Source organism: Amblyomma maculatum, chromosome 3 (assembly GCF_055883805.1).
Source record: "Amblyomma maculatum isolate TAMU_Amacu chromosome 3, ASM5588380v1, whole genome shotgun sequence".
Lineage (NCBI taxonomy): Eukaryota > Metazoa > Arthropoda > Arachnida > Ixodida > Ixodidae > Amblyomma > Amblyomma maculatum.
The window spans coordinates 137,776,383-137,796,991 of record NC_139346.1 but is presented as its reverse complement, the minus strand read 5'-3'; the positions used below and the strand labels follow the sequence as shown (position 1 = coordinate 137,796,991).

The 20,609-nt window shown below is 41.4% G+C and overlaps 1 protein-coding gene across 1 annotated transcript; it reads right to left on the bottom strand.

The window, feature by feature from the left end:
* Positions 1-5,166: 5,166 nt before the first annotated feature.
* On the bottom strand, positions 5,167-18,797 carry LOC146196168 (glutathione S-transferase 1-like). The gene is made up of 4 exons (XM_084596936.1): positions 18,663-18,797; positions 16,859-16,917; positions 12,689-12,830; positions 5,167-5,355 (listed from the first exon to the last, which is right to left on the bottom strand). The coding sequence occupies exons 1-4, from the start codon at positions 18,795-18,797 to the stop codon at positions 5,167-5,169; spliced, it is 525 nt and encodes a 174-aa protein (XP_084453062.1).
* Positions 18,798-20,609: the final 1,812 nt, after the last annotated feature.

The window sequence follows — 20,609 nt, the reverse complement described above, 5'->3', positions numbered from 1 at the left end:
GTCGATGGTGATTCTGTCAGCTCGCTGCAGGGCAGTTCGTAGGAACGCGCGAGGGGATGTGGACGTTCGTCTTCACAGATATCCGTTCTTTTTACTAACATCCGCAGTATTATAAACAAACGTGACTGTCTTAACTCCGCCATCGACACGTGTAGCGCTGATATATTAGTTTTTTGGTTGCGTTCCGAGATTCGAGACAACGAGCTTTTTCTTCTCGCAAATACTTTCTCTATCTATCGCTGCGATCGCGTTGGGAGACAAGGAAGAGGTGTTTTTGCCGAGATTCGAGACAACGAGCTTTTTCTTCTCGCAAATACTTTATCTATCGCTGCGATCGCGTTAGGAGACAAGGAGGAGGTGTTTTACTTGCCATCACGAAACGTTTCACTTCGCAGTGCATCCATATTAACACCTCTTTAGAAACTGCTTGGGCATGCGTCACATTAAATCATAAGAAAGTTATTATCGGGGTCTATTATCGGCCTCCAACCTACATACAGAACTTCGTTAACGAATTACATGATGTAATCAACATCGTTGTGTCTCTCTGCCCGAACTGTCCATTACTTCTGCTCGGAGACTTCAATATGCCAAACATAACCTGGTCCAACCCCGTCTCTACAATGCGACCACCTTCCACACTAGCAAAAGAGTTTTTAGAAATGTGCGCGGTTTTTTCTCTCGAACAGTTGGTCACTAATCCAACGAGAACCACTCACTCTGTCGCAAATACACTCGACCTCTTCTTCACAGCCCGACTTAGTTTCTAACATCACACACGTGCCAGGAATGAGTGACCACTCTTTACTTTTTTTCAATTACATTTCGCACAACCCAAACATGTCAAAAGAACAGTTAGTATCCGTAATTACAAAAACGCAGACTTTGACACGATTAATAGCGAGTTATGTTCATTTCTTGATATCTTTCTCAAGGGTTTTGACCTACGTGCCGTGGAAGCTAACTGGATGATGTTCGTTCAAAAGCTTGCTTACCTAACCGACAAGTACATTCCCATTCGCACTTTAACCCAAAAACCGGAAGCACCTTGGTACAATAATCACATAAGACGACTATCAAATAAAAAGAAGCGATTGTACAGGTCAGCCAAGCTTTCATCGAGTGAAGCTCGTTGGAATGCCTATAAATTAGCCTCCAGCGAATACGTGTTGGCGCTAAAGAACGCCAGGAATAAATATCTATGCCACACGCTGCCTTCCATGGTAATTAATGATATTAAGAAATTCTGGCGCGTCATTAACCAAAAAGATAACGACACTATAACCCTCGTTGACAGCTTTGGAAGTGTTATACCCTGTAATCAAACCGCGTCTATTCTCAATGAAACATTCACCCGAAACTTTTCTGCAACCCGTAATGTCTCGTTACCCGCTGTACCTTGTTACGACTACCACGATATGTTTCCAATCACAATAGACCCATGTGGAGTTGAAGCTATGATTAATTCATTGCGTCTTTCCTCTGCTCCTGGTTGTGACCTGATTACTGTGAAATTTTGCGCAGCACTGTTGTTTATTCATCCATTGTACTAGCAAACATTTTTCAACAATCACTTGATACAGGACGCCTGCCCCTTGACTGGAAAGTCGGTAAGGTGATTCCACTCTACAAATCGGGAAACAAGCAGTCTCCTCTCAATTACCGACCTATCTCACTCACCAGTATCCCGTGCAAAATATTAGAACACACACTACATTCATGTCTTGCGAATTTTCTCGAATCTAACTCATTCTTCTCCAGCTTGCAGCATGGCTTTCGAAAATCTTACTACTGCGAAACTCAGCTCGCTTCCTTCACACATAAACTAAATCTTATTCTTGATAATCGTTTAATGGCAGACTCTATTTTTCTCGACTTTTCCAAGGCTTTCGACAAAGTGTGTCATAAACTGTTACTTTACAAACTACAACTAATGAACATGGATCGCAAGCTTCTTACTTGGATTGAATATTTTCTTACTAACCGTTCACAGTACGTGTCAGCCAATAATCATAACTCTCACTTCAACCCTGTTAATTCCGGCGTTCCACAAGGCTCCGTACTTGGCCCTCTTCTTTTTCTAATTTACATTAACGACTTGCCTTCTTCCGTTTCATCACATATCCACTTATTTGCTGACGACTGTGTCATTTTTTGAGCAATAACATGCAGTGACGATGTAACCACCCTTCAATCTGACCTGAATGCTATAACTTCTTGGTGCAAAACATGGCTAATGGAACTCAACATCAATAAATGTAAATCCCTTCGCGTATCCAGAACTTGCGACAGTACTCCCACTTATTTTCTAAACCATCTTCCGTTAGAATCGGTACACTCATATAAGTATCTTGGTGTACACATCACTTCCACTCTTACTTGGTCTTTACATATCACACACATAATTAACAACGCTAATCGTATGCTAGGTTACATCCGCCGCAATTTCGCTAGAGCGCCTTCCTCGCTCAAACTTTTGCTGTACAAAATGTTAGTACGTCCAAAGATAGAATACGCCGCACCTATCTGGGACCCTCATTACAAAAATCTAATTCATTCGCTAGAAATGGTCCAACATAACGCTGCCCGTTTCATTCTTTCAAACTATAACAGGAGCGCCAGCATATCTTCAATGAAATCAAGCCTTAATCTGCCACCCTTAGCTACACGTCGTAAAATGTTTCGTATCTGTCTGTTCCATAAAATGTTTTATCATCCGCACTTACGTACTGGACCTATCCCTCCCCCGCATCACGTATCATCAAGACTAGATCACGCCTACAAAGTCGGTGTACCATTTTGCAGAACTAACGCTTTCTTTCAGTCCTTTTTACCTCGCACTGCAGCAAAGTGGAATCACCTTCCAGCACCAACAGCAACCATCAAAGATCATCAGCTTTTCAAGGACGCCTTAGCTAACATTGTATGGTTAACCACATCTGTAAACTTTCGACAATTGGTCCATTTTGTTTATTTAATTTCTATTTATGCCTGTAACCACTCCCCTCTCTAATGCCAACGGCCCTGAGAGTACTTGAAATAAAAATAAATAAAAAAAAGCGTGAATTTACTTTGTCGGATGGTCTTTCCCTACTGAAAAATTTGTATGAGGCAATAACCTCACATTTTCTCACACAATCTCACTCAGTTTCTATGACAAATCACATACAAGTCGCATATAATTGCATACGGCCTCATAGTTTCTTGTATATTACTATAAATTATGTACGCTATTTTATGATTATGATGTGCACCGTATGAGGGTCTCTGCGATTTGGTGAGATTTTATGAGGTTATTGCCCGGTAGAACTTTTGGTTTTTCAGTAGGCTTAGCAGTGGATAATAGGAGAGCAGAAGTTACGGTTTCCGGGAATAACACTGAGGAGGGATGCGAACAGGGATGCACTAGGAGCAGCTGGCAAACGATAGCCATTTGAGCTGCCCCATCATACCTTAAAGCCGCGCTAAATTTTTGACATTTTTCTCTTTCTTGCTCTTTTGGGAGTAAAATCACTATCCATTTCATAGCATGATGTTTATTCCACAACTTTTTGCGAGTCATTACATCAAGAAGGCTACGATATTGTTATTTGGCAGAGGAAAACAGATGTATATTGGGCTCTAAAAGTTCTAAGCAATTTTGAAGTTAATGAGAGATGTTCTTTACGCGCGGCTTTTGTGTTCACGAATATCGTTTACTTTGAGTTGCCTTGCTTTCGGATGCCTCGCATTTGCTGAATGCCAAGGTCATTGATATCTGAAAAATATGGCAGGGTCGATTTCAGTCGCTCGTAGTAGTCCATGACGGTGGGAAAGCGACTGAGGTCGTAGTCAGAGCACTGCAAGTGGAGAGGAAAAATGCAAAAATAGCATTATTTTTTTTTTCACCAATCGTACTGTGCGGTTAAATCTCATTTTAAAAAGCGCCGGCTTGAGTAACCAACGACCAGTTTCAACAACGACCAAGCTTTTTTTATGGAGACGTATAGTGACACCTTGATGAGTCGTCCATTAGTGGTTGTGTCGAAGAAGGAAGTGGATCTTTTGAGAACTGGTTATGTCGGCTACGTTTTTGACATGAACCTACTGCGTCGTGTTCTTATTTCGAGCGTTGGGTGTCGCTCATGAGTGTTGTGGCCTTGCGACACGTGGGTGCTAGGTTGAAGTGCGTATGCCATTTTTCTTTATTTTTAGTTTTTAATTTCTTTCTTATTCCTTTTTCAGTTCAGTCTTTTTTTTTTTTGTGACATGTGTAAGAGAGTATGACGTCTCTTTACTGGTTTTCTATGTATCTTGCCCTCTTCCCAGAGTCAAAAAAATTTCAAGCGAGCGCTTGTTTGGTTCAGATGTGTCTTACTGTGACCGTGTTTCTTACGCTGTTGTTATTAGTGACCATGCACCACTCATCATGCTGTAGAATGATCTCTGGCCTTTGATTCTAACCCTACCACTCGTTAGGTTAGAAAACATCTTCATTAAGTGGTCCGTTGTGTTGTCTCTACAATGAATAGCATGATAAAAAGCTGGTATTATGTCTAATATTTTCAACAATTTATTGAGTGAGATTTTTTGCCCATCAGTATATTTAATTTCGCAAATATTTAAAAACTATGAAATCACCGGAAGCACGTACAGAAAATTTTACCGATATTGCATTTGCCGTTTCTTAATTCTGTAGCCTTCCTTAATTACGAATACAAATTTTATAGCATGCATTTATATTCAATAAGGTTGACGACTGGGCAAGTTGGTAATGGTTCATACTTAACCAGCCAAAGGACGAGAGACAGGAAAGATCTTTTTTGCTGTTCCTACGTTCGTTGATTTATTAGTATTTCAGTTTATTCCTCATTGTCTATTTCAATTATAGTGTGTATTAAGCAACTGAAGGCGCTCTAAAATCTGGGAAATAAAGATTTAGACAGGTCTGCTTTAGGTGTAAAGAATGGTTGCTGATAATAAGGAATCGTATTATTTTAAAAACTTGTCTAGCTTTCACTACGCGTATAATGTCTGCCATGCCACACAGTCGACATTGACAAAATACTTTTTTTTTTTTTTCAGGGCAAATGGGCGCTAGTAAAAAAAAAACCTGTATATAAGAGGCGCACTCCTTCTAACAGATTTTGGGAAGTAATTGTTACAGGCATGGTTTTCACAATCTGCCTAAAAGAGTTGAACAGCTCTTGCCTCGGTGACTGTTAGCGATGCCAGGATGGAAATGTCGGCCAAGGTGACATCATCACCTGTGACGAACCTGTTGTCACCAAGGAACCCGACCAGCAAATCCAATGCTCGCACGAGCGGCTTTTCTTGCTCTGAGTCCGGTGGCGGGCCACCAAAGATCACCGGATACTGTTGAAGAAAATGCAGAAGTACACTTTTAGGCAATGCAGTGGGCGAGGGTGTCGTTTTTATAAATTTCTGGCGTTCCACAAACTACTATGGACTTCAAATCCGACCATGGCTAAATGGATGTTAAGAGAACCTCTTTAAAGGGTGCGGTCGAATGGTCATCCATGCCTTGTATTTTTTAGGAATCAGTTAAACCTAAATATACTACTGATAATTCGTCTCATTTTATTAAGACTTTGATTTCAGGTTATTTCGACGTATTTATTTTCAGCGTCCTCGTTATTCATGCAATTGTTGTGCCATCTCTGCCTGCTATTTAACATTTCCCTTATGTTATCTTTATTTTCTATATTTTAAGTCTTGTGTGTTTTTCGTTGCTTGTTTTGGAGCCTACGTCAATTACTATGTTGTTCTCAATGCTATTAAGATTTATAAAATAATTAGGGCAATATTTTCAATCTGCTGCCTTTAGACATCTGTTGCTGGTATCCCTTAGCTGATGCGTGAATGTTCGTTTCGATGCCCCTACACTCAAAGACAATGGAAAACAAAGTTTACGTTTGATAACTGGATGTAATTTTTTGCTGTGGACGAGAAGAGCAATAATTCTATGTGCGCTCCTCACACGTACTACGCAAATGTAATCGTCCTTTATATAGGGTTGTATTGTCTGTTTTCAAGGCAACCTGATCCAAACTGGAATGTATACCCACCTGTTGAATTATCATCGAGTATGTGAAGCGGTTTTACTTTCTGAATTGAAGCAATAATTCATTTGGTATAATTTGCAGTGTTTTCTGTTACAAGATTTTATTATGTGCTTACTCATTTTGGCGTTCGCAATAATATCGTTTTTATTTTTATTGCCTCGATAAACTTTGTAGACTACGGTAAACTATATACACCTTATTTTTCATCGTGTATCCATATCCGACCAGTACAAGCCATGAACGCATTCTCTTCTCACACTGCCAACTTCATTTTCATTATCCTCGACTCAAGCAATATTTATTTCCGTTCTTGCTTTGCCTCAAATGCCAACCGGGACATATACCACTATAGAAGTGCGTTCCTTTTGATAGCATTCTCAAATGAAACCAAATTGGCAAAGGCTATTTGGTTAGTCGGCACTCTTTTTAAGTCACTGGGTGCCCCGACCTCCGCGGAGCTTATGTGTCATCCTTAGAACCATTATTTCATAACAGAGACCTCACGTTTCTTCCATATATTGTATCTCTATAGAGTTCTGCGCTATACTGATTAAAAATTCCTCATGAATGCCTAACTGTTGTTCTTATTCTGCAGTCCATACTGCCGTCACAGCAGGAATTTAGAAAGAAACTGTTGACGGTGAATCAACTTGATTTAGTCGTTCATAAACGCTTTGAGGTGCCTGACTCGTCCGGACAAGTTCATATGCTCTTTTGGATTTTAAGAAATCATTCCAAAATGTTCTGTATGGAAAAATACTTAATAAGCTTGGGCGTATTGATATTCTTACTTATATTACATGATGTATCCAAAATCATCTCTGTTATAGGCAACTATCTATAAATGTAATAAAATGCTCCTTCAGCATGCGTCAGCAAACTTTAGGTATGCCCAAAGGCAGCATATTAGGACACATTGTGATTTTGATTTAAAATAATGGTATATATTAGACGAAATTTTTGATGACGTTCATGTTAATTTATTTACAGACGACTGTGTTACTTTATGCATAAAAGCCTCCTGAAACGATCACAAATGATTGCAAACTCGAGTTACTGCTATCCGCAGTTGGTGTGAACTTTTGAACATGGAGAAATCAACGCATAAAATCAGCACGGTCGCTGCTCGTGAGCCACACAGGAAAAAACATTCTAGTGTGTTTTCTTATCTGCTTAATGACAAAATAATCTTCGAGCCCCAAAAATACGATTATTTAGCCGCCACATTCGATAAGAAGCCATGATGTTAAAATCGCATTTCCATTTCGTGTTCAGCAGCGCTACGCTAGTTTTGGTTCCTCAAAAGAAAATTCAATAATGCACGTGCCTGTCACTACAAAAATCATATTCCATGTGGCAGTTGTACGGAATTTTCATACTGACAAAAAGTATAAATATTTCATGGGGTTTTGTCCAAAGGAGGCTATCAGATTTATCTAAGGAAAATATAGAAACAGAGGATTCCCCATCTTTATTAATACTTGCTAATAAAATCAGTATACCCTTCCCACACGGATACGTTTTTCTGCATGTGATAATCGAATCGAAACCTACCCTGGGACAGGTATTATTCACAAAACTTGATAGAAGATTTGGTACCGTTTTCTCCCGTAATTAACCCAAGTATAACAGTGTCTGCATTCTACTTTTCTGTATATATTTCAAATTGCGTTTTTCTGCGATCTTTCTTTCTACTCAGTTGTTTAGCGCGGCAATTCACATACTTTTTTCCTTCTTTTTTTCGTTTTTTTGTTATTTTGCTAATCTGCATACTTTTCATGAATTTCTGCTGTTGTTCTGCAGTATCTTGTATTGTATTGCCGCTTGACATTGGACCAGTTTCTGGCCTAAAATATAAAAAATAAGAATGTTTGCCATGCTGCCAGGTCCAGTCGGACTTCTCCACGCGCTGTATTCCACGTCGTGCTCTTGTATTGCTACTACTGCAGTCCCGCTATCGTTAATACCTTAACGCCCGAATTTCGGAATTTCGCAGGTTGAAATTCAGTCCTATGGTGCCGCTTCCAATAAACGCACATCCGGTAGGAATTGTAGCTCGCTTTGGCTGAATGTAGAAAAACCCACAGCATGAGCCACATATACTAAACATCAGACTGTTATTAGCTCCTGTCAATTGTACTCTATAATGTTATTCACCTTCTCCCTGCAACGCAGGTAATATTGTACAGCGTGCTTCACGAATAGTGGCCGCAAGAGTTCTCGATGCAATAGATTTTTTGCGCAATCATCTCCTCTTTGCTCTTTAACCTACGCAGCTTATTAAGCAAAGTGAGTCATAGAAAGTATAGCCGCGCCATCTGAAAATCTGGCGATGTAAGTGCCTCCACTTTAGAGTGATCAGCTGTACGCCCTACTAGAACTACTGTAACATAACGCTTACGCGCTATGTTATAGTTATGCCCTATATAACATAACGCATAACTGCCGGCATAAGATCCAGAAACCACTGCGTCGGGGGATGACGTATCACTTCTTTGAAGGACTGTTCTTACAAAAAAGCTTAATGAGTTTCTGATTAAATGTTAATTACATTCATCATCATGCACATTAACATTTCTATACATTTTCTTGATGCATTTTTGATGAGTTTCACAAGAAAGTTGGCCACCGTGTTTCTGGTTGGTACCTAACGTGTGCATTTCTTGTGTGTTGTTCATGAGTGTTGACCATTGAGCACTTCTGGATAAAAAGTAAAAGCTAAAACGTAGCGAAGCACCTCAACTACATTAAAAAAAGCTAAAAAATAAAAAGCAAAAAAAAACCTGCACATCTGGCGCGATTCGAACTCGGTACCTCTTACTCCGTAGCTTTCTGCGCTAACCACTCGGCCACTCGGGGAACTGTTATCGTTGGTAACGTATTTGCTTCTTATGTCTGGACTGCATTCATAAGATTGGGACTCGAAGCATGTTTCGAAGTGTACAGGCCATTGCGGCTGCTCTAACAATTACAACTTCTTGACCATTAGAACTTGCATCTAATGTTCTAGATACCTATGCGCACTATTTTGTCCACTGCAGTCATTTTAACATGTCGAGTTTGGCATCGCTGGCAAATTTATCAGCGCTGGCTCTTCGGTGGTTGCTACCTTGGGCGTAATTTTTGCTGAACACGGAGCTGTAGCACGAACCTTTAAGGAAAAAAAAGTGCGACCAAGCTTCAATACCGGCACGCGCAGCAGCGCCAACACTATTTTACTGGTGACTAAATCTTATTTGTATCTAAACATTTCGGGAAGCGATGCGATGACTGAGGGCTCGGCTAATCTATACGCAGAGCAAGAAGGAGCTCGAAAGCTTAAGAAACACGCAAAATATCACGCATTATAAAGAAGGCATTGCTTCTCGTGCCCTGGTCGCGCACATGCTCCCAGGACGGTCCAGTTCCGAGTCAACGCACGGCTCGGGTTACGTCCGCGCGTCGTCGTCGGCGCGGGCCGGGGTAGCCCTGCTGGTCTCTCCGAAACGGCCTGCTCGCAGGTGCAATGGAGGCATTGAAAATGGAGCGGCCTTGCATCCGTTTGCTTGGAGGCGGTGTGGCAGTGCGTCGGTTCGCGTACACAACAATATCCTTGCCCGTAACACCCTCAAGCATATTGTCCAACCACAGCACCCATTCGCTTGGCAAGAAGTGATTTGTAATGGCGCAAACACCCAAGACGCAGGGTGTAAGCGTGTTTTGAATGAAACAAATGTCCAAAAAGTTGTTTTTGTTTTTACAGTGCATGATAAACAGAAATGAAAACATAGTAAAGAATATACATTCGCTTAGTGATGTATAATTTCCCTCATTTGAGAAAGTCAATGTATTTCCACATTAGCTCCTATACAAAAATACTGTTGTGTTTACCAAGTACAAAACTTCTTGCATAGTCTCAAATGAAAGTCTGTTGCGGATCTCAAGTTAAAACACATAAAAATCGTTTCTTAGGCAACATCCTACATATGCTAATCAGAAATGAAAACATAGGGGTCTGAAAGTGTGCAGTTAACAAGGAAATAATATATACTCACTTAGTGATGTATACATTTCCTCATTTGAGAAAGTCATTGTATTTCCACATTAGATCCTACCCAAAAATACTGTTGCGTTTTTCAAGCACAAAACTTCATGTGTGATCTCAAAGGAAAGTCTGCTGCGGATATGATGTTAAAACACATCTAATCTTGAATCTCCTTTGAGTGGTTGATGGCTCATCAAAAACACATTACGTGGGTAACAGAAATTCAATATCAATTTTCCTGTAGTCATCATTATCATCCTCAGCCTGACTATACCCACTGCAGGGGGAAGGCCTCTCCCATATTCCTCCAATAACCCGGTCCTGTGCGAGATGCATCCACTTGACCCTGCAAACTTCTTAGCCTCATCCGCCCACCTAATTTTGTGCCGCCCCCTGCTATGCTTTCCTTCCCTTGGAATCCAGTTTGTTGCCATAAGCGACCAACGGTCGTAGCTTTCTTGAAAACGGAAAGTACGGCGGCGACCATGCGACGCGCACATTACAAATCACACGGTCATACTAAATGAAGCTGCTGGACATGCTCTGCGGCCCAGTGATGCTAAACAACAGAAATATGCGTTCATCATATACCGGTCAACCTGCCGTAGAAAACCAATCATTAGCGCGTTTCCCTTGAAACGGGGTGTCTAAATCATTTGTCTGTTGTGCAGACTACTGCATAACATTTCAGTGGATACTAGTTCACTGAGGAATTCTGTTTAATATTTCCGGCAAATACGTGAAGCGGTCCTTAAAGGCCACCAATATTAGAGATACACTCGGACGTTCTTGACGAAACCCGATGCGTCTCTTAAAGATAAAAGATTTTCTTTCGAAGAGCTGTATATTATCTGCAGCTTGCAGACACATCACCATCAAATTCATTACTCAATCGATCGACACCACAGATAAACACTACCACCCAAAATTCCTTGCAATCTGCAGAGTCTTTATCACAATCATCACAACAAGGCTGCCTTTAGAAACGGCTTGCAGTATCATTTCGGCCAAATGAACAGTCCGGATCGTCGCGAGGGCTGCACGATAGAAACTGTGGGACATGTCCTGCTTGAGTGACCTGCGTATGCTTTCGAGCGCGAGTACTATATACATGCTTGGAGAGGCACCCAGTGCTTATAATAATTAATAGCATTTTAGGTGCCTTAGCTTCCCTTATTAAGCAGACGCATGCAATGAACGTATTAGTAGAATATATATATATATATATATATATATATATATATATATATATATATATATATATATATATATATATATATATATATATATATATATATATATACACATATATATATTTATATATACACATATATATATTTATATATAGGACATCGGATCATCCCGGCAAACTCGAATTTCACCTTGCGTGTTACCATCGTGCATTTTTTACGCAGTAAAATTTGTTAGCCCATTTGTCGGCCGTTGCAGTTGATCATTCCGTGTTATATATATCACTAGTTGCCAATAGACCTTAGTACGCATTAGCTAATCGCATTTTATTGTCTCCTCTCCTTTATTTTAAAGGCGTTTTCTCCAGCGCACTTCCTTCTTACTTGCAATTCTATTTCCTATGCAGAGCAGTACACACCGCTTGCTAAACGCCTGCTAATTTATCCCTTATTAATGAAAGAATTTCGTTCCCTCGCGCTCTATCTCAAACAAGATGTGCTTACAGCACGACAGAAAAACGTGGTGGCATGGAATGGTTCCGATGCAGTTAGAAGCGGTGCAGGACGACAAAAATAGGTAAACAAACAAAGGACAAGAAATAAAAAAGGCATGCTTCTTATTTGAAAAATTAGGATCTCGCTCCAGAAAAGTTAGCGCATTCATTAGCGCCGTTCCATTTTCTCTATCCGCCTATACTTCAGGTGTCGAATTAAAGGCAAGAAACTACTGCTTGAGAATCGCGCGGTGAGAGAACTTCATGTTGGATTTCAATACGTTTGTTTTGAATGTTTGGCTGTCAAAAAAATAGTATTACCAAATATTTTATGGTTGCCACATAGCATAAGATAATATAACACAAAACTCTCTTTTTGACATTTTATTATGAAAAACGCATTTTGGACACCCAGGACATCAGTACAAAGGCGCCAATACCAGTGTCTTTCGGCCAGCCGCTGAAGTGAATTAATATTTATAAACAAATTTTTTATTTTCTAATTATCTTCGTTTATAGAAATATCGCTCTAATGAGTAATGAGATGGAAAGCAAACTTCATCATCGCACTGATTACTGAGTGTAACTGCATTGCGTATTTCATCATTACTCTGCCGAGAGGTGATTAGCTTTTGTTTTCAAACTATAAGTAACAGGCACGGGAAATTAGTGGTTGAAAAGTGAAATTTCAGGTATATTACTGGCCAGAACGGCAGTGTATATACTTGGCATAATTCACGAGGGCGCTATTCACTCGCAATGCAGCGTAAAGTGATTTTTAAACCCCAGAGTATAGTTGTTGCTTGACCTATTTCACAGAATGCGCAGTAGAAAATGCGAGTAAAGCGATTCGCAGCGAATGTCCACTCTATAAGTAAATAAAACACCAAGGCATTTGTGCTGAACTTGACTTACCAGCACCGTGTGACACGCATCAAAGAGTGTGCCCATGTCGAAGTACAGCAGACGCTCCACAGTGGCTCGGGAGCGCGCTTCCTCGGGGTAAAGAGGGCTGTGAGGGACGTAGCGGTTCACAAGGTATGTCTGCACAGCCCGGCTGTAAAGTGAGATTGTAATTTCGTTTACGTCTTCACAAAAAGGAACACTGAACTATAGCGAAAAGTTTTCGAGGCGTCGATCTAGTCAAGGCAGCGGTTAGGCCTATTTAAATTGTGTCTTTCCGGGTCTTTGAAGCGCTACATTTTCACCACGATAAAGCAACTCGACGTAACAATTACTATAACTTCACTTCTAGTTCATCTGGCTTATCCACGTGTGTTGATACCAGCTTTTGCATTCACCGTATGATACATAGTAAAATGGTTAAAGAGAGTCAGATTCATGTACTGTACAGATTCGCAATTGCTTCTGAAGGACATCAATCACATCATTTGGGGTCATCACGTCTTTTAGAGTTATCCTGAAAACAGGGTATTCAAAATCATGAAATAGGATTTTTTTCAAAAGTCCCTGTTATGCAGTAAACAACTAAATGTACAGCTGCGTGAAGCAGCACCACCGGATAAAGGTAAAGGTTATATTCAAGAATACGTTCGTCTAGTTGTCCAGGCAGCCAAGCGCTATTGGCAGCATCAACTGAAGCACCTCCAAACGAAAATGAAAGAGGGTGCTCTTTACTATGCGCCTGCCCGTTTCCTTGAAACAATGCATTTTCCGCCGTTTTAATATTATCCTGCAAAGGTAACGTCTAATTACTCAGAAATGGCAGTTTGAGGCGGTTTGTTACAGTACTTTGTTTGCAGCAAATATTTGAAAATAAATCAGCAATATTATGAAGGACAGTTATTATGCAGTTTATTATATTTATGCTGTTGCTTAAAATTATAATTAGAGAAGTCAGGTTGGTCAGTTATGGTACGGATATTTGGTTAGAGAATAAGCGCGCGAATTCCTAAATTCTCATTTCCGCAGCTATGAAATGTAATTTTATGGGTAATTATCAAGGCGTAGGTAGCTGATCATCATCGTGATCATCCGCCGGGCTATACCCACTGCAGGGCGAAGGCCTCTTCCATCTTCCTCCAATTAACCCGGTTCTGTGCTAGCTGCACCCACTTGACCCCTGCGAGTTTCTTAATCTCATCCACCTACCTAATTTTCTGCTGCCCCCTGCTACGCTTACCTTGCCTTCGAATTGAATTGGTTACTCTCAAAGTACAACGGGTATTATTTGAACTACATGCCCTGCCCACACCCATTTCTTCTTCTTAACTTCGACTAGAATTTCATTAACGAGTAATTTCTGTGACCCATTCTACACGCTTCCAATCTCTTAACGTTACACCTACCATTTTTCGTTCCATGGTCCGCTGCGTTGTAGTTAACTCATTAGCCTCCGTTTCAGCCCCATAGATGAGCACCGGTAGGATCAACTGTTATACACTTTCCTCTTGAGCGATACCGGTAACCTGCTCGACATAATGTTTGAGTACCTTTCAAATGCGCTCCATCCCAATCTCCTGCTCCTAGTTGTTTCCCTTTGGTGGTCCAGGTCTGGGGTCACTACCTTCCTAGTAGACATATTCGCCTACCACTTCCAATGCTTCGCTGCCTGTTTTAAACTGCCGTTCCTTTCTCACGCTCTTCAGCATTACCTTAGTCTTCTGCATATTACTTTTTAGGCCTACCTTTCTGGTTCTCCTGTCTAGATCATTTATGATTAGTTAATGTCCGTCTACTGAGTTACTTAACAAGCTTAACAAGGTAGGTGATAAAGTAATTCAAGTCTCTCGAGCTTTCAGCTTGCACGTTACATCTAGTTTTCTGGAACCCTGTTGGTGAATGAACATCTATGGTGAACGCTGTATCTTTAAACGCGAGCTTTACTGGGCTAGCTCCGGCGTGTTTTGCGTTGGCCACAGTTTGAGCTTCAGCTAACCTTCAGTCGTGTGACTAGCGGTGTCCTTACCCCGTCGGTCAGGTGGCGATGGGACTCACAAGACATAGGACCGACCATCTGCCCGAAATGCAGGGACGAGGGCCTCAAGGACACGGATTCTCCAGGAAATAGGACTGTCAGCGACGAGAGAGGGCGATTTCTCGAAGTGACAAACAGAATACACTAAAAACCCTTCTCCAGTTCCTGGCAAAAAACGAGTTACACGACTTTCTATAATATACCTTATGACAAGTTAGTAAAAAAAAAAGAATAGCAGAGCGCGGCCTGCTCGCTGCCCGCTCCTTTGTCGCAAGTGTGTTACATGGAGCCGACTGCGTTCCATTCTTTTTCTACATCGTGCACCTGCTTCTTCTTCATACAATTGGCAAACTTCATTCCTATCGGTACATATCTCCACAAATAAACAACACTGCCTGACACAATTCCACAGTCTTCCAGCCCACTGCCTACACTTTCACCCCACCGCTGCCCATCTGGCTCGCCTCCTGGGGCCTCCTTCTTCAAAATACCCTCGACACCTTCGTGTCGTCTGGTCCCAGCTGCGGTGTCCTTGAAGTCTTAAGACATCCATCTAGGAGTCGCGCGGTTTCGCTTTGTCAGGTTTAGCAGTGTTAAACCTGTGTTTATTCTTTTTTCAAGTCGGGAACTATTAGGTACAGATTGAGTGATAACAAACTTGTTTTTTTTTTTTCTGTAAACTGGGCTAAGACATGGAATTCTTGTAGAAATAAAAAAATTAAGGAGTAAAATGCTACGGGGAAACTGAAACCATTAGTCAATGTTTCGAGAAGAGGGCGTGTCCTCACCGAGCCGTCTAACATTAGTGTGGGTTTAAGTCGTTTTTGCTCCAATCAGGAAACCGGGGTTAGGGGAAGAAGGCGTGATGTGGAAATAGAGGGGTCAATACAGCTAATTCAATTCGAAAGTATATTTCTGTCAGTCGTGAAAGAGCCCCAATATTTCTTACTGTTAGAGTAGTATGGAGACAGCGTAGAGAGAAATCAGATCCCCCCCCCCGCCTCCCCATAAAAAAACAAAAAAAAAACAACAAACAAAGCAAGAAACCAAACAAACACGGGTTGAGTGAAAGCGCAGTCCTCTAGTCAAAGCCAAAAGAGGTTGCCACATGTGAAGGGCTCAAATAGAAACCTCGCTCCAAGTAGGAATCCTTGGATGGAGGATGTGAGAAAGGGGGGGGGGGGGGGGGGGAAGAGAAAAAAATTGCTTTACCTATAGATTTGGTTTTCAAGGCAACGGTTATTATACTCTTTGTTATAAGATCAGTCTACTTGTTTTTACGTGGTTTGAGCGAAGTTGAACGTTTTAACTTATAATGGCTAAGATCAATAAATAGTATTAGATATAGACTTGCGGAAACCGAACAGTTTCAGGGTTCTTTGCAGAGTCGTGGGGCAGTCTTAGAAAACACGAAAGAAAAGCCATTTTTCAGAGGAGCCCTCCGTCCGCTAGCCACCATTCTCTCGAGAAAACATGTCTTCGCTGGCCAGTGTTCATAATAGGTCTAGGTGGCTTTCTCCGTGAGGAAGGAGCTCCGGTGAGACGGAGGAGGGTGCATCTGATAACACGTCGGGTAATAAAGAGTGACATAAAAATTTGTCTTTCCAGGCAGTGGTTGTTATTATAAACGTCATGCACCAGGTATTTAGACCGACGGATTTGCAAATGTTCAATAAAGTAGCCAAGCACAGCACATCAGAGTCTGTGGGTGAGAAGAACGAGTGGAGAGCGTAGAGAGCTGTCGACATCATCCTGCAAAGATGGGCGTCGAAGCGACGTCTACGAAAGCTGGTATGATCACTACAAGCCGAAATATCCTTGAGAAACCGTTATAATGCATGGCGCAAAAATATGAAAGCCACACCTGCAGTGAAAAAAATGAGGAATGACTGAAAGATAAAAAATGAAAGGCAAGAAGTAAGAAGCAAGACTATAAAAGAGTATCTCAGAAAAAAATTTGAGCATGGATATGTTAAGGTAATGGCGGAAAAGGTTTAGGCTGTGAAGGCTCCCTAAGAAATTACAAAAAAGAATGAGGCCCAAATGTCAGACATTTGTCACGAATGTCACACATATATGCTGTAACCAACAAGGCGTGAAAGACACCTGCTGAGATAGTATTCTGCAAATAAGTGTTGACCACATACCTTTCCCACAGCACAAAACCATCGTCAACCAAGGTCGGTAGGACGGACTGGGGGTTGATCTGCAGATAACAGGAAAGAAGAAGGAATAAATGGATTCAAAAGAAAACGTTGGACAAAGCTCTGTCCAGTTGTGAAATTAAAATTTAAAAAAAGGTGAATAACGACAAGCACGTTTACGAGAATACACGACGTTTGGTAACCGGTTTGTTAAAAGAGCCCGTTGTACAAGAAATGAATTGAGCGAGAGTAGCAAACTGGGCAAATTGGTATGGATTCATTTTGTTGTGGCACCACAGGGACGAGGACAGATACGGAGAAAGAGAGACCAAGTGCTCTTACACTTGGTCTGTCTTTCTCCGTATCTGTCCTCGTCCCTGTGGTGCCACAAGTTGAATCCAATACCAACTTGCCCAGTTTTCTACTATCGTTCTATTCATTTCTTGTACAAAAGGTTCTTTTCAATGTGCAAGCAGTATTTCTTCCAATCCGGCTCTTTTAACCTCTTTATTTGCGTTCTGCGTTTGCCGTGCGCGGTCCGCGTCTTGGTATGCAAGGTTGTCACTCTGTCCGCCGGACTTCGAGGCGGCATGCGGGTGGCTCCAGCCGTCTACGAGTCATTCGAAAAGGTTTTGCCGCCTCCTGCGCTCCGAACTTTGGCGTCAAGCAAGGAACATTCTGCCGTGTCTGCTTATAATGTAGCAAAATTCAAGCAGAAGCCTCCTGCGTAGATTAGCTCCGGCTTCCAGAACAACAGCTACATTGAAGTCAAATATGTTGTCGCATGCACCGCAGTGTTCGTTCATGGCGCTGCGCTGATTGCATTTTGCCAACGTCCGCTTAAGATTGTTTAATTCTCTTCGCGAAGCTGTTCTTTTCCCTTATGTGCGAAGCTGGGAACACAAATCAGGGGATTTTGTTTACGACGCGTTGGCTTTCTCCTTTAAAATGACTGTCCTTCAGGCGGGGATGGAGGCGTTCGATGGTGCTACTCGGTTTGTACGTTGTTAGCACCGCTTGCTATCATAGAATGTGGGTCAGCGTATCGCTCGTGCGTTTGATGTATTGAATGCAAACGCGCTTTCATTTTCCGTAAAACAAATCGATTCGCATTATTTATATTTCTTTTTAGGAATAAATGAACATATTCCCGACGTAATGAAACGCATGACAGGAATTTTGAAATGCGTCAATTTAGGTAATGCAGCAGTATTCAAGACATAGTCGTCCAAACGCTCTTTTTCTTCCACCCATCATGCGTATTGAGTTGGCCGGTATCGTTTCTATAGCTCTCATTGCTATGAAATAAGCAGCATTTGAAGGGTATATTCCCAGTCACACGCTTACCTGGAGAGCGCCGGTGGTAACGGTGGTAATTCCTTAAGACACATAACCTTGCTGCTCTCTTGAACATTAGCAGAGAATAATGAGGCATTCTCCGGCCCTGATAATTGATGGCACTTCCGCGATTTATCGCTTTTTTATAGCAATTGTTCGCATGTTCTGGAATGCTTTTAAAGAACGGGTGATGATGGGAAGCCCGCTCATCATGTGAGATATGAGACAAAGGCGACTCGAAGTAAGACAAGAAGTGTTGCTTGCAATGTCCCAACATTCTTGAACACATATTAGGCATGGATTGAATATTTCACAGGCTTACTGACTCTTCTAACCGAGTAATCGCTTCGGAATTTCTAAATCCTTCCTCCTATTTATGAACGATGCTCTGTAGGGAGGGATAACGTTCGCTAATACCATAGACTATTCAATGAATAATAATATTTGGTGCTTCAAAAATAAAACGTACCTTTCGGAACTGAGGCGTCATGTGCTCACCCGCCATGAAGTTCACCGGGATCAAATTAAGGCTTAAATTCAAGTGCCTTGCCACCATGCGCACGGCGCGGCAAGGGGGGCTGGCCTCCATGTGGTACAACTCCATAGGCACAGGGTTGTTAGTGAAGCCAGCTGGGCCGCCCAGCTTGCCTTGCTTCAGAGGATGCACTTTAGCGTTAGCCCGCTGAAACGAAGTAACGAAATGGAAATTAAATATTACTATTTAATTATTTATAGCCAGTTGCAAGGTTTACAAGGCATCCGCGGGACGTCTGCATGAAAAATAGAACGCGTCACCTTGATTGAAGTACATTTCCGATTCATACCTTTACGGAACCTTAACGTTTCCCTTCTGAACCCACTCTGCGATGCAAAGCACCTCCTTCTCTCCAGTAAAATGTACACTGCATGAACAGTTGCGAGAGAGACTTGGACTGAGTGACGAGTTTTTGAGCTGCATTTAATTAAACAAATTTCGACCTGTAGCCCGCCATTGCATTGTGACAGTGCCGTAACTTTCGTAACTACAAACAATAGCCCAGCAGTTGACGAGCCGAATAGCTTTGATTATAGTTTTCTAGAACAAGGGCAAAAACAACAAATCTGTGATTATATAAGTAGATGCGTGTAAAAACTTCACTCTCAATGCTTGGCAAGCGGATAAATACCGAGAAATAGGATTAAGTGTTCTTTATCTCTCGTCTCTGCATATTGGAACAAAAACAGCTGAACACACATTCGCTGGCAAATTATACATGCTCTATGCTGGGGTCAAAGTCGTATTGGCTAAACAGGATTATATAAAAGCTTATGGGACAGGTACAAAGAGAGTGGTTGAAGATTTGTTTGCCATGTTTTCTGTTTTGCCCAAAAGGCTTTACTAATTTTGGTCACTATGACTTAAGGGAAGGATAGCAGCGAGGAATAAGGCGAGCAGAATGATGGCAAAACATACTTTTGATGTGGAATCCGAAGAACAGCAGCAGAACATCTGATGACGCTGGTATGGTAGAGGGCCAGAAGTTGCTGGGTTTCTGCGTACTTCCGTCATACACATCACTTCATAAACGAATGTGAGCGCACCGGAGATAACAGTTTATAAATGTTCATTTTCTAACTCATCATTCGCCCGTATTGCAATTTTAAGCCTGCCACTGCTGCGGTAAATATATTCTGCCAGTGGAACAACAGCATTAGGCAGAAATGGCAGGAGGTTCTTTTTGCGCCTGAGGCTTCACCAACATGACCAAACCGCATCAACTACCCCGATAAACAGCATTGTAAAGCACAAAAATATAGCTGCGTATATCTACGTCATTTACTTCAAGGAGTCACAATATAAAAACTGTGAGACTCTAGTTGCGCCAAAAACACTACGGGTGTTAATAATGCAAGAGAGAATATGAACGCCTAGATTGTCATTACGGGTGGCTTTAAAGTGCGGAACAGCTACGAATTCTTTAAAAGATATATTAGTGTTTTCTTCTTGTTACAATTTCGTATCAATGAATTTTTATTAGCAGTAAACGTTCCATGCAAAGCCTACGACTACATTAACCGTTTCTGGCAGACATGTACAACAAAGTACAGAAAACGAAACTTTAATGTTGTAAATCTCGTAAGGTGCTTCCAGAAATACACAGCAGCTGGTAGATTTACTTATTGCTTTCACTTATTACAAATACTTACAGCGCCAATTGGGAATTATCGTAGGTGGGTTAGTTGCAAACATAAAACAAACAGAAAAGCGGAAGCGAAAGTAAACAATCAGTTCTAAAAAAAATGGAAGCAAATTCAATGCCAAACGTAAACGACGTCCCCAACTAAAATTGGTGACTCACTTTCACAATAAAGTACACTGCCTGTAATGTAAAACATATTCATATAATGTTCTCGTGGCAGGTGAAAAAGTTGGCGC

What these genes read in the sequence shown, in the direction of transcription:
- LOC146196168 (XM_084596936.1), bottom strand. Translation starts at nt 18,797, where the DNA reads ATGGAGTTGTACCACATGGAGGCCAGCCCCCCTTGCCGCGCCGTGCGC. An exon ending in TGACGCCTCAGTTCCGAAAG is followed by an intron (nt 16,918 to 18,662) that starts GTACGTTTTATT and finishes TGTTATCTGCAG; the next exon opens with ATCAACCCCCAGTCCGTCCT. An exon ending in GGTTTTGTGCTGTGGGAAAG is followed by an intron (nt 12,831 to 16,858) that starts GTATGTGGTCAA and finishes CTCACTTTACAG; the next exon opens with CCGGGCTGTGCAGACATACC.